The 25,274-nt window shown below is 39.9% G+C and overlaps 1 protein-coding gene across 5 annotated transcripts in view; it reads right to left on the bottom strand.

Annotated features, from left to right (window-relative positions):
- The window catches only part of FARS2 (phenylalanyl-tRNA synthetase 2, mitochondrial), a 233,810-nt gene that overhangs the window by 74,271 nt on the left and 134,265 nt on the right, over positions 1 to 25,274 (bottom strand). For all 5 annotated transcript variants that reach the window (XM_027666787.1, XM_027666792.1, XM_027666790.1 and 2 more), the window contains 2 exons: positions 23,421 to 23,581; positions 1,043 to 1,194 (listed from right to left, as the gene is read on the bottom strand). In XM_027666787.1, coding sequence (XP_027522588.1) covers positions 1,043 to 1,194; positions 23,421 to 23,581 — 313 coding nt within the window. The remainder of the gene's footprint in view (positions 1 to 1,042; positions 1,195 to 23,420; positions 23,582 to 25,274) is intronic.

The raw sequence follows: 25,274 nt of genomic DNA, 5'->3' as shown, positions 1-25,274 counted from the left end.
ACTAGGCATAGAACAATCTGTTCATCTGGTCTGCATCACACATCAAATTCAATAGAACAATAGGGTCAAATGCCTGGATGAAGAAGAAAATAAAAAAACCTATAAGTTTTTGGAGCACAACATGAAGCATTTTTCTGTCATCTTCAAAAAACACTGCAGTTAGGTTTATTATCTGCCTTTCTACAGCACCAAAAAAAAAGTCTCAAAGAAGATAAATTATTTTAAACCTCAATTTTAGAAAATTGGGTAGTTAGTAGCTTTTCTATCTCTTTATTTGGAAACAGCAAATTGAAAAACAGCACATATGTAATAGCTGTTACTTGTCAGTTTTTGACACAACTGTTAGTATTAGTTAGACAAGTACCCTGTGCACTCCATGGTCATATCAGTGCTGCTATATCCATAAGGTGTTTTGAAACCTGAGAGATTGTTCAACAGTGTATAAATAAGTATCAGAAAAAAAGGAATGAAGTCTTTTTTTTTTTTCTCCCTGTTGAACACCAACAATAGTATTCTGCAACAAACCATTATTGGCTCTGACATCTATAGTAAAGGTCTACTAGTGTATCGGGACGAGAAGAAGAACGGAAGAGAACAAGACAAAACCAGTCAATCAGCGAAGAGCAGGACTAGAATATCAGACATGTTATGGGCAGGAGCGTCATGCACTGCCAGACGTATTGAGGAAGGCAGTTGTTCACTCTTTCTGTGACTAACTGAGCACAAGATATTAGGATGGTCTGAATACCAGAAGCTCAGTACCAGTACAAAACCGAAACACAGGTAATTTTAAGTAAGCATAATTATTCTTTTGTTGTGAAAAGGTTTTGGAACTAAAAAATGAAATATGCAAATACTGTAAGAATCAAGAATTTCTTGGTATACAGAAATAAAATATTCATAAAATCGTAGAATCATAGAATATGGTGAGTTGGAAGGGACCTATCAGGATCATCAAGTCCAATTCCTGGCCCTGCACAGGACGCCCCAAGAATCACTTATATTCTGACCACAGGAAAGAGGTATTAAAAGTTTTACTTACGTTGGATGGGCAAATTCATCCACTAGGACAACCTTTTCTATCAAGTCTCCACCAACGGTTCGAACCAAATCATAGAAATCATTCTCAGAGTATGTCTCAGAAGGCAGCCAAAAGGAGATGTCATTGATCAAAGGTGGATATCTGCTAAATGGCTAAAAAAAAAAGTTAAAAAACAAACTGTTATACGTGGCTGGACTTGGTAAGTATACCTACCATTGCTCTGAATTTGTATAACACACAGAGTACACATTTTAGAGGCTTTCTGAAATGCTTTTTGGAGTGCAAACTGACCTCATAAACAACTGAGATGCAAGATTTTATACTAGGAAATATCTTTTAAAGACCCCCTCATAACCACTTTGATTTATTCATTCAGAAGAAAAAACTTGTTTTGTTTGCTAAAATCAGCATTTATAAGCCTGAATACACTTTTGGTCAGAGCTGTTTCAAAGGATGAGATCATTTTAGGGTGATTATTTACTGGGTAGAATTGCAACTTGTAAAAGCATTTTTCAGACTTTTTACAGAGTCAAAAATTCTTATCACATTCATGTTTAAAATTTACATGTATTTTATATGATTCTTATATGACACAACATGTTGATTATTTATACTGTCCAATTTCTAAGAAAGTCTTATCAATAGGTGCCTTGTTATTTAAAGTTTATAAAAAGAAACACGCTTTGCCTTAAAAAGAGGGATCAGTCTACTTCCCATTAGTATAGTCATCCAAACATCTACAACAAGAAAGGTATTGCTGTTAGCATAATTATTCATTCCACAAGTACCACAACAGGTTTTTAAGGGCATCTTTGCTGCAGATATAAAGACTTGATCTTGTGGGAAGACAGTGTTTTGCAAAAACAGGAAGAGAAACAAAATCAGGTAATTATTAATTTTTCAGTTTTGATGGAAATTCCTTGGACTCAGTGGGTTTCAGATCTCACCTTTAGTGAAATGTTTCTCCCTTGGAAGAATAGAAAATGGTAATGCTCTCCTTTCATGACCTCTAGGTCAAACAGTGTCTTAGTTTTGTCTTCCATTAATATCCTGCAGTTGAAAAAAGTACTTTTGCACAAGATTGTTCGGGTCTGCAAGAAGAAACATCTTTTTTTTTTTTTTTTTTTAATTTCGCTTATATGTATTTGACATCCCATATGGACACTTTGGTCTATACAGTATATTATCTCACTCAAAAATGTATTCCATGCCTGGGAATGTTTTATGATGGAGCAGTGGAAACTTAAGCAAGTACCTGCTAAAGCAATAAACCTGTTAATGAGGCAAGTTTACAGCATGGTGATTTACTCAAATAATGTTCTGTAGAGTGTAAATGAGTCAATAAATATCTGATAAGGAACAGAGTGCAAGTTTTAAATTAATAACCCCTCCAGTGAATAAAACTGTGAATCACAAATGATTATCCAACTTGTTAAAGGAATAAAGTTGTCAAATGACTTCATATCCTCTACACCAAATTATAAAAAAACCCCAATATCTGCACAATTGTCTCTGCTATACAAAAGTCACAGCTGCAAATGCTGGAGATGCTCCTCAGTCAACAAGCTGGTACATGTGTTAGCATAAATAAAGTTATAATCCTGCAGTAGCCCCCTATATTCCCACTTCAGCCCCATCTACAACTATATTTATCACTGCTCTATTTCAGGAACCTATGGAACACACCTCAAAGCTTGTGGGGACTAATCCAAAACTCACTGAACTCCCAGCTTCAAGACATTTAATTATTCAACCAGAAGATGTGGTTCATGAGCCTAAGCATGACTTGGTACCTACTTCCACTCACACAGGTATAAGGACACTAAAGAAAAATAATTACATGGTCAAGTAATTCAGTAATGCCCTAACCCCCAAAAGGAATAGAGCACCCAAAAGTCATAGTGAATATTTGCTATTGATTTTAAAAGAATCAGGATTATGTCAGGCACATGAAGATAGCACTCTTTTTCCCACTTAAAATGAGATGTACAGAAGGACCCAATGTGGTCAGATCTTGCAAATGTAATTGGCACAGTTTGACTTACATTATCGGTGTCATCAAATTCCATGCAAGCAAAGTTGCTCAAAGATGTAATAAATTGTCGAGTCTGGCTTTTGTGGATTATCAACTGTATAGGAAAACTGCTTCTTCGACTCAATCCATGGTGTCACTAGGCTAGGTATGCTTGTGTGTATTACAAAGACTAGACGGACAAATGCTTGAAACATAACATAAGCAAAACTTTTCTATTATTAGGTACTAACCTTTTCTCAGAGCCTTATAATGCAGAAAAATCTTTTATGGTAAAAAGCAAGGCAATTATTCCATATTATACTGTCCGTTCACCACCTGGCTGCAGTCAATATCATTGCAGTGAGTATTATATCAACGCTAAAGTTAGTACAAGGATAAAATCCCTAGTTCTAAATGTATTGATCTGTTTGTTGTAGAGCTACATGAGCTACATAATAGTTTGTTAGCTACACCTAAAGTGCAAACAGGCTAGTAAAAAGAGTCTCCAATTGGCAAGTCAAAATGAAGCTCCTAAGTTTGTATCCAGGCACTCCAGTAAACACACACTGTGGTCTAACTGATCCCTTGGCCATTCTTTGATCCTTTCTAAACTCTCTTGCTCTTTAGCAACAGACTGGTCTAAAGCCCATTAATCCTTTTCCAAGATCAAGGCAAATGCCAGCTCTGGGGACCATTTCCTTATGAATTTACAGACACTTAAAAGGCTCCCCTTGAGAAGAATGTCTTCTTCTCACTAAATCTTCTACTCTGCTATCAACTCCAGCCACTACTTCCAGCTACATCCTCTTCCTGGCTTAGAAGTTCTCCAGCACAATGCTGGGAGAAGCTAACAGGACACGACTTGGCTCTGTTCACCAGTTTGTGTGTTGGCCAAATTCTAGCACGCTATCCAAGCCTGGAAGCCCTGCTGTTCCTCCTTCCACTCCCTGACCATCCACCCCCCTTAGGTTTTTGGGGAACTGAAAAGAGCAGCAACAGAGTGTTGCTGCAAGGCACTGGCCAGGAGTGGCAGAGAGCATTGCCAATGCACAGACGGCTCTGAACCACTCCTTTTGGTTCTATCAGAGCTCTGCCACCACAGTGCTACTTTGAATGTTCTATTTACTTTCCATTTCAAACACTGCAGTGTACTATCTTTGACATTTTCAACAGCATTGAACAGTGCCTTCCCAGTAATTACACTATCCATAGGACTCCATTGAGCCCATGTTGTAGGAAATATTGCAAATAATGACATCACATTTTTAAATCATTCAGGGTGAAAGCATTTAGGAGTGCCGAATTACTATCATTTTTTAAAATTATAAAATAGTTGCTTATGATGATCCATCCTCAAGGATACATGTTTACATTAGTCACACTTCCTTCTCTGGTTAATAAATAAGCCTTGTACTTACTAAAAGTGCAAGCTTTTCCCTCTAAGGATGCTAATTTTAGTAAAGAAATGAGTAGTTGGACACCAGCGATATACTCTGTTCTGCCAGCCAGCCTTGTGTATGCCTAAATGTATCTAAGGAGTGCACCACTGAAAACACAGGGCTGTGACTCCTCTATATGGGTTTGTGATAGTTGAAAGCATTCCTTATCCCTTACTCTCTGCTCTGCCTTTCTGTTCGAGATTCCTGCCCCTGCAGCAGCTGATAAAAAAACCACATGCCTGTTTCTCCACCACTGCAGTTCATGGCCTGCCACAGGCCAGCTGAAAATTGCCCCTCTCAGTGGTTTATGCTAGTATATGCTGGATGTATTGCAGCGGCTTGAGACATTGGGGGACAGCTGTCTTAAGTTGCAACAAGATCCACTAGAACCCATTTGTCAGCACAAAATAGGAAAAATACTCGGCTCTGTGTACATTGCCACATCAGGGCGCTACTCTGGACACTTTGGCAGAAGGAATCAAGTTCAAGTGGTCACCACAAAGCAGTCTCTGTTCATCTGCGCTCAGCAAAGGAGCATCAGCCAGGTTGGATCCAGATACCTCACAGCTGCACAGGAGAGAAAATACAATATGTGGCAGAATCCCCTAGTCTGGAGGAAAACCAGCAGGGGATAATGCACAGGCAGTGCCAGCAAATAGCCTGCAAAAGACCATGAAGTGTCTTTAGCCCAAAAAATAGGATGAACACCAGCCTTTTCCATAAATATTTGGCATTAGGAAAAAACCCCACACTTTTCCCCAGATGCAGTAACCATGAGTGCAATATGGAGAGGGGACAGGAGAAGTTTTGTGCAGTGGACTCTCACTCAGTTCCTTCCCTGCTGCCAGCTGCAGATGGGGGAACACAACAAACAAATGACAAACACAGCAGAGGAAAAAGTTGTATTTTGACAGTGGCAACGCAAATGCAAGGTTAATGACAACACGTACCAAAAACTGGGTTAGCAACTCCACAGCAGGCAAGTTATTAAAAAGCCAGCCATGCTTTACTGCCATCATCAGTCTAAGTCAGAAAAATATGAGACTTAGCAGCCTTGTGGCTGTCAGGCTTTAACAGTCTTGCATTGCCCATGCTTTGGAGAAATATCTACATAAACAATACAGTTTTAATGCAACATCATATTCACATAAAAATGAAAGCTACAGTCCTGTAATATGCCTTTCTTAATATATTCCATGGTGAAACTACATTAATACAGCGTTATCATAGGAAATTTAAACACGTAACAGGCATGAAATTCAAATTTGCAAATTTACAACTGTAACTTATCCCCCTTGCACATAATGAAGTTTCCTGTATTAGTGTGTAAGCTTTTAGATTTACACTTCCGTATTTATGACCAGCATAGACAAATTACAGTTGCTGCAGGGAACATAATTTTGAATTTCTTGGCTGCCATGGCTTAAAATTCACAGTCACAATGTTCCTTCCCTATTATAAGTTTTCTAACCCTCCCTTCATCAAATGAATTTTTTTCTCAGTATATATAGTAAGTTCTATATATTCATACATGTATACACACACATATATACATTTTTATGTGTAAACACACACACATCTTCAAAGAAGGAAGTGGAGAAATTTCAAAAGAGAACTTCCATAAAGTCTGATAAGCAAGTATAAAAATATGTTCTGAGATTAAGCTCTTAAAACCAAAGCAAATGGACTAGTCTGGGATTGATGCACTGCTCTGTCCTTCTGTGGAGAATGGCAGAAACACTTTAGCTTCCAGTGACGCTCTGAGCTTCTCAGGAAATGAACACAGAAGTATAATCAGCCCTTTTTGGAGAGCAGGATCAGTAAAACATTGTTTTCATACCTGCTTCACTGTTCATCTAGCACTTGGTGTTTGCCATCATGGGAGACAGCATTCTTGAGCTGGATGGTCAGGCATAACATAACAGGTCTTTTCTCTTTAAGAAAATTGCTTTTTTCATGGCATTCTGGTAATGACAATATTACCAAACCTCCTTTCTTTAAGTGATTTTTCATCTTAAAACAAGTATGAAGGACAGCATAAAGGTGTTGAACTACTGAAGAGAACTGGGTGTACATCAACTTAGATACAACTTCTCTTAGGTTTGGCAGCAGTGTTACGCAAGTCTTCTATGGGCTTCACAGCTGGGGGAAAGGAAAGGATTGCCTAAACATTCCCACAGCCATCCCATTTTCCTCCCTTTTTACTTTCTAAGTAGTTTGGTTTCTTTCCATTACTAAAGGTTATAACTTGTCATGGTTGACATAAATGTTTGATTTCTAAGCTGTGTATAGGAGTCCTGGTTCTGACACCGCTCTTCTGAACTGAAGAAAAAGCTGCCACTAGCCACGAGAAGCATTTGCCTACAGACACTGAAGCTGACTGGACTTGCCAACACACACCCACAGGTCAAATCAGTCAAATAATACCCCAGTTTCCACTTCAACTAGTGCAGTTCACAGCCCTTCATAAGGGTGAAAAAGGGGGAGGGATGTCAGACTCTACTCTAGAGATCAATACCTTGAAGAAAATCATATGTTTGGCAGAAAGACCAACCTGTTTGTCAGCAGGAGCAGCCTACACAATTAAAACAGCACTGGGTTACAAGTCATTGCTGTTCCTCATCTTGATAAAGAACTCTCTTTGGCTTTACCTCCTTCATCCATGAGGAAAAACAATCATGAAACTGAAGAAAAATGATCATGAAATTATGGAAAACCAGGAAGTACCTTGTAGAAAATATAAGAATGAAAACAATGTTTTCAAGAAACACGGTAAATTAAACTGTTGTCAAAGGTGAAATATTTATTTCCTGGTAATAGGGAGGCACAGAGAAGGCAGAGTTACTGAAGGCCTTCTTTGCTTCAGTCTTTACTGACAAGACCCGTCCTCAGAGATCTTTGACCCAGGAGACCAGGTTAAAGGAATCTTGAAAGGAAGACTTTCCCTTGGTCAAGGAGGACTGGGTTAGAGAATACCTAGACAAACTGGACATCTTCATGTCATTTGCTTCCTTCAAAAAGGGCAAGAAAGAGGAACCAGGGAACTACCAGCCAGTCAGCCTCACATTGATCCCTGGAAAGCTGACGGAGCACCACACTCTGGAGGCAATCTGTATCTGTATGGAGGACAAGAAGGTCATCAGGACTAGTCAGTATGCTTTCACTACAGTTAAGTCATGTTTGACCAACCTGATTTCTATCTACAACGAAACAACTACCAGGATGAATGAGGGGAGAGAAATGGATATTGTCTATCTTAAATTTAGCAAGGCTTTTGATACTGTCTCTCACGACATCCTCATAGGCAAACCCAGGGATTGCGAACTGGATGAGTGGACAGTGAGGTGGATTGAGAACTGGCTCAAGAGCGGATCCCAGAAGGTCATAATTAGTAGCACAGAGTCTAGTTGGAGGTCTGTCACTAATGGGGTCCCTCAAGGTTCAATCTTGGGCCCAGTATTGTTTAACTTATCCATCAATGACTTACTTGAGGAAATAGATTTCACCTCAGCAAGTTCACTGATGACACAAAGATGGGACAAGCAGTCAATACTCCAGGGTGCTGTACAGCCCTTCAGAGGGACCATGATAGGTGGAAGAGATGGGCAGAGAAGAACCTTCTGAAATTCAACAAAAGCAAATGTAGGGTCCTGTACCTGGGTAAGAATAACCCCTTGTACCAGGACAGGCTGGGGACTGACCTGCTGGAAAGCAGCTCTGCGAAGAAGGACCTGGGGGTCCTGGTGGACAACAAGCTGGCCCAGTGTGTTCTTGTGGACAAGAAGGCCAGTGGTATCCTAGGGTGCATTAGAAAGAACATTGCTAGCAGATAGGTGGTCCTGCCCCTCTACCCCGCCCTAATGAGGCCACATCTGGAGTGCTGTGTCCAGTTCTGGGCTCCTTAGTACAAGAGAGACAAGGAGTTCCTAGAGCAGGTCCAGCATCAGGCTACAAAGATAATCTGGGGACTGGAGTATCTGTCTTATAAGGAAAGGCTGAGAGAGTTAGGCCTGTTCAGTCTCAAGAAGAGACGATTGAGAGGGAACCTCATCCATGTATAGAAGTATCTGAAGGAGGGGGCCTCAAGAGGACGGAACCAGGGTCTTCTTGGTGGTGCCAAGCAATAAGACAAGAGGAAACAGGCAGAAACCAATGCATAGGAAGTTCCACCTGAATATGAGGAAGAACTTCTTTACTGTGGGAGTGACTATGCACTGCAACAGGTTTTGGAATTTCCATCACTGGAGATATTCAAGAACAATCTAGATACAATCCCATGCAATATGTTTTAGAATGACCCTGCTTGACCAGGAAGGTTGGACCAAATGACCCACTGTGGTTCCTTCCAACCTAACCCCTTCTATGACTCTACACCCAGGTTGAGCAATGAGGTGCTATGGGGCACAGACCTGACTTTCTAGCTAAGTCTCAGCACTCAGTGTGACATGACACAGCTGCTGCCTAGCCAAATCTGTGGATCAGGTTCCTCTCTGCTGTGCAGTGTATGCCACCTTGTAAGCTCTGTCCCCTTCCCACATAAGCTACACCCTACGGGGTCTTGTTGAAGATAAGATTTTCTCTCTTGAGCCACATTCCAGGTTCCCTCAAGGTCCACAACAAGAAAGAGTTTAGTTGCTCATATTCTGCCTAAGTAGTCACCAGGCAGTTCTGCACATTATCTCATTTAGTCACCTTTTCCAATGCTAACCAAGCACCTTTGATCAGGAAAGCCCTCCGAAGTCTCGTCACAAATCCACACACACGTACACATGTACAGGAACAAGTACAACCTTTCTTGCACACTGAAAGTTACAGCTTATTATAGAAGAGCCTGCTTGACAAAGGAAAGTCAACACCTACTATGACATTGAAAAAATCAAGATGGGTAACAGTCAATGAAGGGATTAAACTTCTTTCATAAGCTGTTCCACCTTCTCCAAGCACCAGGAAGAATGGACAGCAGGACTGGTACTGCAGCAGACTCAGTGAGTAGAAAGCTTGCCTTTACACATGTTCATCCAAAAGTAATGCTAGTTACTAAGCCTCTGTGGTCCCAGCAAAAGGGACACTGCATTCTTACATACAATATTATTTTAAAATGCAACAACTTTATTTTAAAATCAAGCTCGTTTAAATTTGTCATGAAAAATGTTTCAAGTTTAAAGTCACAATACACTTCTCTAAATGCAAATATGTGTTTTAAACTGACTTGTGGTTAAAACCCTAAGAAACAATGCATACCTTTTGAGAAGTTTTCCAGAAAGGATTACTTCTATTGCCATTGAAAAGGTTATTTTTATATGATTTGTAAGGAATTGAAAAAAAATCAGGAAGGACATAAAAAAAGAAAGGATTGACCTAATCCTATTAATAGCAGGGATGTTGCAGTGTACACAGCAGAGAGATTTCCAGACACCCATTCACTTGGGCTTTTGGATATGCCTTGCCTCTTGTGATCTGATTATAAAAACCACCAAAAGATAAATACAAATTATTCCTAAATACCAGTGATGGACTCCACGCTCTGTATTTAATATGGTAAAAATATTTTCTCATTTCCCTAGAACAGAATAGGACTCACAGGAAGAATCACCAAAAGCGATGTCTCTCTACTACTCACCCATTTCAGCTTCTTACAACCCCCTTTTGAAAGTAGCAGGGTGAAGAAGAGATTAGCCTGACATTTTCCTATAGCAGTTCAATGTCTACTGTGGAGAAATAGGCTTTTTTCTCATGCTTCTTTCCCAGCCTCCCAGTTGACGGCCTACTGAGCTAGTTGGTTTCACGGTGCTAATTAATCTTCTCCCATTTCAATCACAGATGTATCACTGCAGAACAACTAAAAACCAGGAAATGCTTTTCCTGTTATCTCTTTTCCATTTGAGCAATTGCTGCCACAGAACTGATGTGACACAAAATGCAACAGATGGGACAATCCCTATTATGTTGTGGTGTCATCTATAGAAAATGAGTAAGCCTATGTCCTGGGGAAGTAATCCAGTAAGTTGGAATCACCAAAATGGTAAAGTGGATTCTCACACCAAACCTAATAATTAAGACTTTTGACTGCCTTTTGTACAGGTTGTCTATATTCTGTCAGTCCTTCCTACCAAAATATCCCACCCCACAGGCAAAATCACTCTATTACTTTTTTTGTAGCAGTGGCAAAAAGGGCAGAGAAGACACAGATGTCAGAAAACAAACCATCAACAAATAAAGACTGTATGCATCAGTCCTACACCCCTCTAATAGGTATCTACCGTGTCTGCAAGGAACAGGTAATAAACTGGTGTAAGTCAGCAGAAACCAAATTTCTCAGTAGATACTAAGAATTTCCTCTTCAGCAGTGCTGAGCATCTGCAACTCCTGCAGAAAGCATTGGTTGCTGCAGGCATTCAGTGTTTGCCATGCTCAGAAGTCAGGTTCCCTCCTTTCAAGTGGTTTGGTTTGCATGGGTTTTTTTCGTTATGCTTAATAATAACACTGAGATAAATAGCTCAATGGGGTAAAATACGGCACCCATCAACAATTCATATAAAAGAGTTATATCTAAATAAAGAAGGCAAGTATTTGGAAAGAGACTGCAGCAATATGAAGATGTATTTCTTCCAAATACATAGCATAACAATGGAAACAAAGTGCACCCAATATTTTATTTCAGCTTAGATGAAAAACCTCATATAAAGCACTGTTGATTGTATTTCCTATTCTGCTCATTATATTCACCATTCCAGAGAGTTATTGTTTAAATTGCAGAAACTCTAGAACACTTGAATATGACTTACACCAAAATAAGCTGGCATCACAAATCTTGCAGGCACATGCAATGCCTGAAAAAGTCCTTCTTCCCAGTTAACAAGCTGTACTTCTTTTTTTCTCTCTCCTTCCTAAAAAGCATAGAGATTTCCAAAACAACAGCAGTGATATATGGGCAGATATAACTTCAGATATAATGCTCTGGACACTATTATGCTACAAAGGTATGTCCTAATTTTTCTACACTTCTAAACTCATGAGCTAATCTGTACTATCTGGGAAATACTACTGTAAATACTGCATCTAAAAATCTATGCTTCAAGGAAATTAAAAGATCACAATTGCCATGTATAGCAATTTACCTGAGCAGGTTACTAGTGCTTTTGAAATATTCTTATGATTTCCGTTGCCAGTGAAATAGCTCTGTTTCCTTCTTGACTTTGGAAAACGGCCCAAGTGGCATTGGAAAAAGCTGCCCAGGGATGTGGTGGAATCACTGCCAGCACTATCCCTGGAAGTGTTCAAAAGGTGCGTGAATGTGGCATTTGGGGACATGGCCTAGTGGTGAACATGGTGGTGCTAAGATAATGGTGATCTTGATGATCTTAGAGGTCTTTTCCAACCTTAAAGATTCTATGATTCTATGACTCTGGGCAAAATCCAGCATTTTAGTTTCCAGAGTAGCCAACTTCACTTTTTTCCCCACTTAAATACTGAATTCATACAAAAGTTCAAAATCAATAATAAAACACCAAGGTAGTGTAACAAGCTAAAACCAATATCTAACTTTAAAGAACAGTAGGTAAGCTAGAGAGAAACAGAAATAAAAGATTCTCCTTACTTGTCCAATACTCAGAAGAGGGAGAAAAGCCTTCAATTTTTCCTCTCAGACCGACCCTGAGACTTCCTAAAGCTATATACTCTTGTTAAAGAGTAACAACACTTAGAAACAGAAAACTACAAAGAAGCCATTAGCTGAGAACAGACCAAGCACAAATAGCACAAAAGGTACACTAAGCTTTTCAGTATGTAATGACAAAACATAAAGAACATTTAAATCTCTACAAGCAGAATCCTGGTGCAGAACAGGTATTTCTTTAATGCCTTTCCTTATTTTACAAGAATCAGAAAATGGGTTCACTATTGCTGATTTAAGAGAACAGGTTACGTGAGGGAACAATTATGCAAATTGGATTTAACACATGTGCAGGAGCAGGAGGATACAAGCAATCCTCAAAAGAGGGTTTTTTTCCCCATGATTAATTTTTGTAAGATTGCAAAACCAAATCCTCTGCAGCATATGCACCCCAAAGCACTACTTACTTGTCACATTTTGTTTTAGGCTGTCATTGCTATGGTTCATGTGTCTCTCACACTAACAAGATGACGGAAATTGAGGACGGGTATGATAAGAATAATACGGTTCTCCCCAACTGTGCCTTCTGTCATTTGGCTATTCTCTGTAGCCTAATTCATATTCTGATCAGAGAAGTGGTAGCTGAAAATCAGGGGGTTTTTATTAACACATGTACTTCAAAAGGTGCTCCTGTTCACGCATACACACACACATAGATTGTTCTCCCCAGCCCTCATTTCCCAGGGACACTCCACAGCTGAGCTGCAATATCTAATCATACTGCAGAAGATGACTGTAGGGGTTTAGGCATGATTTTAAAGATCACTTTATCAAAAGCTCTTTGAAAGGTATATCTTTTGCGTGTAGAACATCGGCACAAACGTTAAAAGAGCTAACAAGTAAACCATGTATGACAAACCCTATCTTTTTATCCAACACTGGAAAAAAGAATTAGAGCTTGTTTCCTACCGGGTTTGACATCTCTTTTGTTTGCTTGTTTTTCCCCTTTGTATTTCTGTGGTTGTGTGTGCATACCAACACATACCTGCACCTTTGAAGACATATACTTCCATAGTGTGTGCTTAGGCACGTCTTAAACAGAAGTTTATTCTTACATCAAATGCGTAACATATACTCACAAAGATGTATTAAACCCTGCTAAAGGCATGCGGATATTCAGACTGTGATAATTACCTAGAACTGCCAGCCAGAAACCAGGGTCCCAGTAGGCAGATGGAGCACAGAACAGTAACTCCTGTCCTGAAGAACTTTCCACCCTAGGGTAGTTTGGAGAAGACATGCCGAGGCAGGAGGTATAAGACAACTACAACTGTAAACAGCAGGGAAAACAGAAATACTGAGTAGGGAAAATTGAGTCAGTTCTCAGGTCAAGGCTAAAGGCTAAAGTCAAAATTGTTGTTGTGCCATCCTCTTAATCAGAATTCTGTTATTCACAGTGTAATTAAACCAAGATTGAAAAAATATTGGCAAGTGTGTAAGGGTTACCCCCCTTACCAGCTACATACTTTTGTAGACAATATGACTGAAAGCTCTGAACATCTGTGGATTCCTGTCAAAACCACCAGCAGCTGGTTCTAGCTTCACATAACCAATACAAAATCTATCGTTATTTTAGATTTCCAGGTTTACTCCTTCACCTAATACTAATTTAATGTGGGTTTCAGCATATTTATCACTGCTTGATATTGCTCCATGGCTTATTTAAGCACTATGTATCACCATTATACTTCAACATATGGGATGCAACAAAGATTGGTTGATATATTCAGCAACGGAATTACTCATTTCTGAGCTATTTGTTCTCAAGAGCCTCAACCAGTCAAATTGCAAATATATGAGGGTTAGAGATCAGAGCAAACCACAGTAATATATGCTTTTTGAAGCTTATTGCAGTTTTTGCTAAGTAATCATTTAGATAGTATCAGGTGTACTTTGACTGGGTTGCATTGGCTTTTGCCTACAAAAAAAGAAGACATCAGCAGTAAAATGATTCTACTGACAGGAACTGTACAGTGCAGCAGCATTCATAACTGGAAATTCATCTACATCATGTTGAAGTGAGCTCAAAACGCAGTCAAGGCTACAGTAGCTTCTTTTTCTTTACAAATTGGAAGGAAGTCTCTAGTGGTCTGCTCTCAATTGCTGGAAATGTCCTTCACTCATATTGATGACACACCTGGGTATACCACATTCTCTCCATATTCACCCCTCAACCTTTATACTGTCTCCAAAAACAAAAGTGCTGTCTCTTCAATTGTGCTGAGGGCATGAAGCAGCACTGAGAAGTGGATCAGGGCACTGATATGGCTTTTAGGAACTGTAGAGGAAAAAGGGTTCCCTGAGTCACCTCACAGTGTAGCCACAAAAGCAGCTTCTGTGGTAGCTCTTGAACACCAAAGCAAAACAGTATATGGGAACATGGGTACATGGTGTCATAGTTTGAGATAGCCCAAAATCCAATTCCCTAGCTCCATCCCCCCTCCCACATCTCAACCTAATGTGAGATGGGTTTTTTCCAGACAAAACACACCAGACTCAGAATGGGGGAAAGAGAATATATTACAATGACTGTACAAATAAATACTATAACACATTATACACAAAATCACAACTATCTCTACCATGACATATAGTATTTACAATGGATCAGATCTCTTCTCCCCTCCAAATAAAAGTCCAGGAGGGAAAGAAGGACAGACCCCTTCCAGTCCCAAAGCAGGAATCCCTTCTAAGGCAGCAGGTCGCCTCATCTCATGCATGCAGCAGTAACTGGATTGTTGTAGCTGGATCTCTGTTCAATACACACAAGGGGGTCTCCAAGCTCCTAGGCTCTCCTTCAGTCCAAGTGAAGGCCTCACCTGTGGGCTGCCAGCAGGGGCATCTTCGTGAAAGTCCCTTCCTCAGGGGATTCAAATTCCCCTTTGCAGAGCTCCGTGCTCTGTCTCAAGGCTGCTAGCTTAGCAGCAGCAGCGAGGGGGGCCAAGGTCAACCCCCCCGCATTCCTTCTCCATCCCGGTCCAGCTTCAGGACGCCTTTGAGCTTCTCAGCTCCTCTCTGCAGTGCATGCTGCACTTCAAGGCTCTTTCAAGCAAGAGTCCATCATCTTCCTCCTTCCAGGAGGTCTCAAAGGAGTTTGGGGGGTCTGGTACAGTTCTTACCCCCAGAACTCCGTAGCTCTGCTGCTAGCTTCTGCTGCTTCCTCCGGTTCAGTTCTTATCTGTCCTGGCTCTTAGCCATAACCTCTGGACGCTGCCACCGCTTCTGCTTTGTCTCTGCTCACTCAAGATGGAAAACATCTCCCAGTTCACAGCTACAGACACATAGTCCAGCTTAACACTGTTCCAAGTCTCTGTAGCCCCCAACTGGGGCTGGGGGGCCCCAGAGGCCCCGAGGGGCTCCGGGCCCCTTTCCTCGTGAGCTCCTACAACATGGCTGCTTCTTCTTCCAACCCAACTACAACTCTTCTCTTCCGGTGCTTGTGATATGTTTACATTTCTGCAGGAGCACTCATTGGACAGAACTTCAAAACTTCCAGGGGTTTCCACCCCTGGGGGTTACCACTTTTCAGCCTCTGGGGGAAAACAAGGTTCAAACCACTACACATGGGAAAGAAAAAAAATTATGCTTCTCATCCTGATACTGTGAGAACCAAGGCTATGGGAACAACTGGTAGAGAGCAGTCACAAAACCACAAAAATTCTTCAAACAAAGAAAAGTTTCAACTGCTGTCTCTGGACTTGCAGTCAAAAGAGAGGACATCTTCCAGGTGGACACACTGGTATTTCATATCGCTAGCTTTCAAAAACCTCCATGGTATTTGCTTGGTTTGTTAGTAAAGCCCTGGACGTCCCACATAATGGAAAATTTGAGGAAATACATAATTACATCTAGGTTTTAGAATTACTTGCCTTGTCATAAAAATTCTTCTGCTGACTAAAGTGTGTGTTAGCATAGACAACTGAAAGTAAGGATGAAATATTTTTGCTCTTTGTACATATATTTACATATACACATATACTCCACTCACTCTAAACAAATTCCAACTGGGACAGTTGGCACAGAGCAGAAACAAAGCAGAAAATGAAGCAGAAAGCTCCTAACATCCAGAAAGAACAGCTCAAACCAGTTATTTTGCTTGAAGTCACCACCACCTAGACCAAATCTACTATTGGGATAAGTTAACAGAGATGAACAAGAGAGCTTTCAAATATTCTAAGACTGTGAAAACAACATAGAAATACTTTCTGTATTTTCAAGGAACATAGGTGAAAGAGAAGAAGACTGCAGCATTTGCTAACAAACACCATAGGCTTCTCTGTACATCTGACTATTACCAAGGTGGCTGCTAAATGTATGCCATGGATTTACCCTTTGGTACTACAGCAGACAACAGATAGAGATAGTACATAAGATAAATATCACTAACTAAACTAAGCACAAAGGGTTATTGACTTTTTTTTATTTATTCGTTTTATTTACTTAGAAAAGTACAAGTAGAAAGGAATTAAACTATTGCTGATTTGTTCAGATTCAATGGGAGGCTATCAGTGAAATTAGATTGTAGAGGGTGGGTGGAGGGATGGAAACAGGGTATACAAGAAAACCTGCATCACTCGTATTAGCTCAAAGGGCAGCAGCTAGTTTGTCAGAAACTGCATCCCTTCTCAGTAGTTGTTTTTACTGAGAGTAATATGCTCTCAGGAACATGGTGTGACTCATGGGGTGGTCCTGTGCAGGGCCAGGAGTTGGACTTTGACGATTCATGTAGGTCCCTTCCAGCTCAGGATATTCTGTGATTCTGTGAATACCATCTCAGTGCAGCCTTACTCATGGGCCTGGGTTCTGACACACCAAATGTTTCTCAAATCCAGAACCAAAATTTGAAGTCCCCCACTCTCATCTCGAAACTGATGATAATACTTTAAAGTACAAAATTGCTTTGATGGCTTGAGGTCATAGTTTTTGTGGTCACTCACACTTTTTGATCATTCAATAGTAGATGTGTACAGTACAAAACTCAGGAAGATTTTCTGATTACCTAGAAAAAGACTTCTGGATCAGTCCCAGTAGGTTTTTTTTTCTCAAATCTACTCTCCTTTCCTGTCTTTCCCCCCTTTTCACCCCACCCCCCACAACTGGCTTAAACTTAACTTTAAACCAGAATTTTTCATATTGCCCCAATGCCCAAAGTACAGCACTTTTCTCTTCTACCTTCCTCTCACTTTGTCTTATATCAGTGGTTTGTTTTTCCTTGTATTTAGTCTCGTGTCTGTCCACCCTGTCTCCACATTCCGAACCCCTATTTTCTTATTTCCTTACTGTGTTTTCAGCCAATTTTCTTTAGTTGAGAATGGGAACTTCAGGTCTGTTTACTCTCTAGATGTTTGCTTGTTGACTTTCTTTACCCAAGTGTTGATCAATAAAACTGGCTTAGAACGAAGATGTTGCAACCAAAGTTTGTGGTTTTGTCAGATTAAACTCTTCTTTGCTTATAACAGTCATTTTGAAAGTTTCTACTGCTTCAGCCCTGCAAGGTGCTGATCACTCTCAGCTGGATCCCAGAAAGTATGGAGATCTCTGACCTGAAACTATTTAGGCATTTAAGTTATATTTGATGGAGCACAGGAACTATCCCATTGATTTAAATAGGACTACTTGCAAGTTTAAAGCTCAGCATGTGCTTCAGTACTTTGCCTGACTGGGGCCAGAGGGCTCATGTTCCCAGAGCTTCAATACCAGCACTATCTACAAATGACACAAGATAGAACATCCTGATGAGAAGATGATCAAGTGATTTTTAATCCAATTGTGCAGCTTTGCAGCATCTCTGCAATGAAGAAGGTGCTTTTGCTTGCTTTCCATGCATATCCAACACTAAAAAGAGAGTTTCATGATGTTCTGTAGAGCATAAAAAACCTGAGATGATATACAGCTCTGTAAGGTTTTATTGACATTCATTTAAGATGATCTACGTAAGTCACTCTTAGAATTTCAACCTTCACAAAGTCATACTAATAAAATGTTTACACTACACCATCATCTATCTACACTCTGTTGTACCTCCACATGGATACACACACATTATATATCTTCAATTAGGGTAAAACTAATTAGACAATAAATCACAGTTCAGGTTATACCTCGTTTGTTCAGATATCCAAGTTAAATTTACATACTAATGGTTGTGTATTTGCCTTTAATAGATGCACTATTACAAAGTAAACATAACAAATGAATAACCATTTTAGCATTGAGTTACCTAATCTTGATGAAAAATATCTGAAAATGTAGCAACCAGTGAATCTATTTACTTTTTATTGGGAAATAAAGCTAATCACAGTATAAGGAGATAAATATAAATTATATGGAGTAGCATACTAATGATGAATCAGACAGACCCACCCTGTGCAGTGAACATAATAAGATCAAACTGGTTGAAATGGATGGCATAGACATCAGATGCTCTCCTTCTCACAAGCATGGAATAAAGGATATACACTAAGATGGTTTAATTTGCAAAAGTTTCCCCTTGGATCTGACGGTCCATTTTATTTTCAGCATCTTCTAAAATTTCAGGACCAGCTCTATGTCTCCCAGCAATAATTAAGCATGTGCACAGGAAAGATGCACAGGGATGATGACTGTCTCAGAGAACTGAAAAGTGCACAGCAAGGTAGAAAAGCTGGACTGTCTAACTGTGTGAATAAGAGGGCTCACGTATACAGCAAATTGTGCAAACTGGGCTACTGGATAAATCCTTTGTCATTAGAATAGGACTTTAATTCCTATGGCACACTGAGCAAGGAGCAAGGAATGCCCAGCCTTTGCTATCATGCACAGGAGAAAGAGGAGCCCGCTTTGACTTCCTTTCTGGTATAATGAATTGCTTCTTTCCACACAACTACATCTTTCTGATGTCTGATTTTTCTCATCTCTGCTAACCTTGACTGTTCACTTTTCAAAGCAGAGAGACTCTCCTAGATTAGGGCCACATACACCATTCTGGCTGCAGCTGCACAGAAGGTGAGCAGTGTCAATTCAAGTTGTTTGTAAATTTTCCTCACTCCACTGCCAAAAATTACTAGCCCCTCAGGTCTCCCAGCAGAGCTGCTCCAGAAGCTTTAGTTATTCTGACACCATCAGAATGATCCTGGTTAGAAAGTCTATTATTTTGAGTATGAAGGAACTGAGTTTGGAGAGACAAAATGTGCCAGCAGATATAAGGAAGGAGCATCCCCTGAAGATAATGAAGGGGGGAGGGGGAGTAAAAAGCAGGTGGTGCTAAGCTCACTGCAGATATTGCACAAATGAGAAAAAGAAGACAACAGCAACTCCCATAATCTTACAGGGGGAGTCTGTAGTTTTGCTAGGAATCTGATCCAGACTCCCTCCGTACCACTGCTTCTCTCACAACAGCCATAAACGTGACTCTGCTTGACCTCAGGCCAGACCACAAGGCTCATCTGCAATATAAATAAGTAACTTTAAAACAACAGCAGCCACAGACAGCATCAAATGGAAGTGACTTTGTGAGGAGAGAACACAACTGACATGACGTGCTGCTTGCTTAGTATGGCAGCAAAATGATGGAGGTTCCAGGAACCATCCTGCCACCAGAGACCGTTCATCTTAATCAACACCTCTGGGCACTCCACAGTCCATCTGAACTATGGGTGCCTCCCTTCTCTAAATAGCATTTCATTTCTGTACTTTTTCTTGGGAGTTGTCAACCCACGGACACATCTATTTTTTGTAAGAATGCTGGCTCAGGATGAACCGGAAAGTGGTTACATGGGACAATGCTCAGAGCCCTGACAAACATGGATGTAGCACAGTGTACTTAGATTGGAACCAAGCCATTTGTTTTATTAGATTATGCCTTGCAGGTTCTTAGTCCTTCCTGCCCTGTCCATCCTCAGCCTTTCATTTCACAGCCTGAGCAGAAGCCCTACACAAGTGATTGAAGGCAAGTTACCAGCCTCTGATCCCCCACACTGCTGTGACTTGTGTCAGATTACAGCTAGAGCAATTTGCTAATCCAAATCCATGCAATAATCTGATCTGTGGGGAGAAGCCCTCTAAGACCACTGTGCTGAGTGGCCACATTGGTACAAGCACTGTCAGCTTTTCCCAGCAGCTTTTTGACCTACTGAAGCCTGCATACATATACTGAGCAACTGATGACACAGGGAAAAGCCTGACACATTCAGGCTGTTAAAGGACACAAAATACGTACTTTTAAGTCCCAAGAAAATACTCCAATTAAATTCAGGTTTTGAGCGAGTATATTTAGCCCAGCTAAAGGTTACTGCTATGCAGTGTGGACTTCATGTGTTTGAAGAATGTTTTAGTGAACAGAAAGAAAAGTATTTATGTTGGTGGATCATATTCATATTATAAGAAAGGGTGGAGACAGTACCCAAAGGTTGAGAGGTCTATCTTGGTTAAGCACATAAGGATGGACATTTATCCAGACCTTCTGAGGCTACAGGATTAAATTTGTGTCATGAAAGGCTCTCAAAGTACCTGGTCTGTCTTCATTCAGCTTAATGAGGCTGAAAAGTACTGCATGGTTTTGCATGCAGAAAATCTGACACTTTTCAAATATCCATTGAGATTTCTTACAACATCAACGCTGGTAGACAGGCTAAAAGTTTTCTTTCAAATATGATATGAATAAACCATGTGATTAATTAATTATGACTCTTTAGAAAGTAGACAGGTGCAGAAGATCTGCTAACTTGGTTTTACAGCATACCTGAAAAATAACATAGAGCAGAAGAAAAAACTTGAGATCTTACGGTAGCACCACAGAGTATTTAATTATATTTTCATTTGAAGGGTTATTAACCCTTTAAAAAACAATGCCAGTATGTACCAGAAGTATGTACAGTATTGAGCTTGAAAAAGCTCAGAGTAAGATACCAGATGAAAGCTGGACACAGATTTCCTTTTAAACAAAAACCCAAGCTTGCCTCTAGTTCCTTATATTCAGATATAGCATTGAAAAATGTATGCTAAGAATTACAGAGAATTACTACCAAAACTGAAAATGAAACATCCAAGTCAGGTGTGTGCATGTATGTATTAAAAGGGAAAGGGGGGGGGAAAAAGAATAAAAATAAAAGAAAAAATAATTTTTTTAAAAAATAAAAATTCCATAAGAAGTTGTTGATACCAGAGCAAAAATCTGTTTCTAAAACACTGGCCATACCCTTTTCTTTAGAAGAGAGAAGGAAAATATTGAAAATAATTCATTTTTCCATCTCTGCTGCCCCACTCACATACCCCTCATTCTCCCAGTCTGTATACTTTTCATTGTCCTATTTCTTGGGATACAACAGCTGCCAACACACTAATGTGATAAAGCAGTAGGTAATGGCTGGTAATATTACTCTAGTCTTTCCCTTTGGTTCAAGTTAGAGCACACTGGCAGCTGACAATTTCTCTTCCTTGAAGTTCCCCACCTATTGCACCATACCTCCTGGTTCATGTTATTACTTCAAAATGTGTTTCAGCTAGCAAGCCTCAACTTCATGAGTCCCTACAACATCAGTTCTGGGTTGTAGAACTTTTCTCCTTTTTCCAAGCTGAGCCAATGGCAGCTGAAACCAACACTGTTCAGCAACAAGAAATGCTCAAAGACCCACGAAGACCTTGTCACCACTCTTCTATCGATGACATAGATACCCAGAAAAACTATACAAACCCACCTACTCCTGGTGACTCCTGCTCAGCTAATGCTACCAAACAGCATCAATTAATAAAAAAATTTGCCTTTTAGCTTCCTAGAAAACATGTCCTTTCCTCTGAGCCTATCCACAGTAAGCTGTGCCGCTGGCATCTTCAGATTGACTCACTACACCTGACTTATCTGAAGCTGAACATGAAGATTATATGCAACTTAGAGAAATTAGACATGCAACTCCCTCTCAGAGATCAGATTGCAATCTATAAATCAAGCCACAACCTCAGGAGCAACACCAGTGAGAAAAACACGACCTGAAAAGGAGATTTGAACATTCTTTATTGAAAAGAACAAACATTCTGTAAGAGGTTAAGGAAACCTACAAGCAGATCTATGTTTAGGAACAGTGGCAAAAAACTGTCTTCTTTCTGTAAGTGATAATAAACTACAAGCTGAATACCCTAATGCCAGCTATCACCAAAGAAAATAAAAAAAAAACCCAACCAAAACCAACCAATCAAAAAAAAATCCCAAACTCTTACCCAAATCAGAAAACTGCAACCAAAAAAACCAAAATCCACTCACCAAACCTATCTCAAACACTATTTTGACTATACTAGAGAAGATGTGTGGGAATTGCCATGAATTAAAAAAAGGATGCTGCTATTGATTCAATGTAGAGACTCGTCAAACATCACCTAAGTGCTACACTGTTGATTTCCCCTTTTATATTTTCAGTTCTTAAAAAAAACATAATCAAGCTGTTTACAAAGAAAGCAAGTAAAATGGTAAAAGGCAGCAGCAAAAAGTATTTTGCTGCTTTAGCACTTCAGACTTCACCAAGCATCTACAAAGCTACATCAGCTCAACTCTCCCAAAGACCAGCTGATGACACCTGACTTGAACCTTCCCATGCTGATGCTGAAGAGTATTATGAAAGTAGCAATTCCACTCAATACAGTTATGCCTGATTGCTTTGTAAGTACAGAAAAGTAAGATGAAGTTGTTAACTACAAAATCACCTCAGTAGAGGAGTTACAAAACAAATACAAGCTAAGCCTGCACTCTCCCCACCAGTCGCCTGGAGAAAAGAGTTGACATCTTGAAAATGGCCAGACACGTTCACAAAGCATTTTACCAAAGTTTAACATTGCAAACTCACATTGACTTCAATGAATGTATAGTGAAAACAATGGGAAAAAACTGCAAATGTGTTATGATCTTTGAATGCTCTTCATCAGACACATATTTATAATGACACAGAATTCTTGAGACACAATTCAAGAACATAACCAAATCAGACATAGGTCTTAATCAATCCTTATTCTGGATATATTTAGAAGTTAAATATGTGCTTAAGCATTACTCATACCAGGGATGTTCAATGGGTATCAGCAGGAACTTATAATATTATCTGGTTGAAAAAAATGTTACCATCAAAAGCTGGATTTTATGGGAGTGTATCAGAGAACCGTGATAGCTGTAAAGCTGTTGCTTTAAAACCTAATCAGTTAATGGCACAGACTTTCAATTATGTGATATTCTCTAGGGATACACATACTTCTAACTGACAATAAATTATTATCATATATTTGTTATTTTACCTGGAACTTTATTTTTTGCCAAATGTGAGGCCCAATAAATTGTTTCAAGAAGCGTTCATCTTCACTCCAGAACAGTCGGATGTCAGGGATATCATACAGGATCATGGCCAGCCTCTCCAAACCCAAGCCAAATGCCCAGCCAATTTTATCCTGAGCACCAGCTGCAATACACAAATAAACAAGATAAAAAATTCAAGAGCTTAAGTTCACAACATGGAAAATTACTGATAAAATGTTCACCTAAGAGGAAAAAAAAAAGGGGAAGTGACAAGACAGAAAATCCTACAACTGCCAAATGAAATATCTAAGGCTACAGGACAGATTCTACTTCCATCAAAACTGCAGCAAGATTGAGTACATCACTATGTCCAAGAACGAAAAGTTGTAATAAAGCAAAGCCACAGCCATGGCGGTTTGTATCCAAAGTTTCAGCCAGGCTTGAGAAATGCTACAAAATGCTATACACCACTTCCGTTTACTATCATTAGAGCTGAGCATTTCCACACTTGACTGAGTTGTGTTTAAAAAGAGACACATGAATTCCCTGTTCAGAATATTTTCCTTGGTCTGACAGACCAAGTCAAGCCTATGCAGCACTAACATCATTACCAGCATTTCAAAGGATCATAATTGCCTCTTTTGAGGTTTCTGGAAGAAACAGAGCAATGGGATGTGAGGCACTGTCGCATTAGCATTACACCTCCAACCAGGGAACTTCTGAGCTGCTGCTCCTGGGAAAAGCCACTGCTCTCACATACACAATTCTCTTTTATGCAGCACCAAATATGAAAAGATGAGCATATTTAATAAAGAAGAACTGTACAGATATTAATGATGCAACACTTCTTTCAGGAAAGTAAATATTCATACCTTCCTTCATTTACAGTGCAGGAGCACTGAGTTGTTAAACAGGGATTTTTTCAACACCAGGAACTAACTCTATGTTTAGCCATCATCCTACTGATTTTGAAATAAGCTGGGAGCCCAGAAGCCCTGGCAAAGGCTCAGAGCTTTTAAAAACTTAAACAAATGCCTAAATAAATACACTTATGCTGAAAGGATGTGTGCATGTGTGACAGAACTGACTCCTCACCATCAGCACTGGCAGTGTGTTCCTGAGTCATCTTGCAGCTGTGCATCTAGACCAGGGCTACACCAGTCCCTCCCTGCCCAGTATTAATTTAAGCTAATTTTTTTGAAACCTTGAGCTTGGCAGCTTCGCCACCATCATGAAGGATGCTGGAAGCAGAAGTCTCCTTTCTGACCCCTGCCTCTGCTATCAGAAAGGAGACAGTTCCTGTTATTTGGGCACTGCTGACATCCTTATGTATGCTGTCATGTTCAATGTTGAGACTAAACAAGCCCAAGTCCTGTTTAAACAGAGGCAGGCATAACAAGCTTGAGAAAAGAGACACACTCATCACTTCAGTTCTATTAATTCACTTGAACCTGCCTATTTTTCTGGAAAAACAGATCCTCAGCAGAACCTCTCTGAGTCTCACCTGCAGCCTCAGCAGTATTGCAATGCCACAGGAATCTAGTTAACTTTTTAAGAGTACTACACAGAAGAGTCTAGGTATTTTGCCTTGTCCCTTCTTGTGTGCTCATAAAGCAAGATTTTGCACTTTCTGACCTTTGAAAGCAGACAGTTTGTCAACTGAATTGTGGAAGTCCTAAGAAACAGAGGACCAGGTGTGAACCCAAAAGGTACCTCATGGCAGAGCTGCTCCAAACAATATGCTTATATCAACCAATAGACTTTGAGCTATTACATGAAGAACTGCAAAGATTGCCACTGTTGATTGAGTTATTTTTAGAGAAGAAATAGTGACGTCACAGAATGTATTGAAATTT

This window comes from Corapipo altera, unplaced genomic scaffold (genome assembly GCF_003945725.1).
Source record: "Corapipo altera isolate COAL_440 unplaced genomic scaffold, ASM394572v1 97, whole genome shotgun sequence".
In the NCBI taxonomy this organism is placed as follows: Eukaryota; Metazoa; Chordata; class Aves; order Passeriformes; family Pipridae; genus Corapipo; species Corapipo altera.
This window is presented reverse-complemented; position numbering and strand designations above follow the sequence as displayed.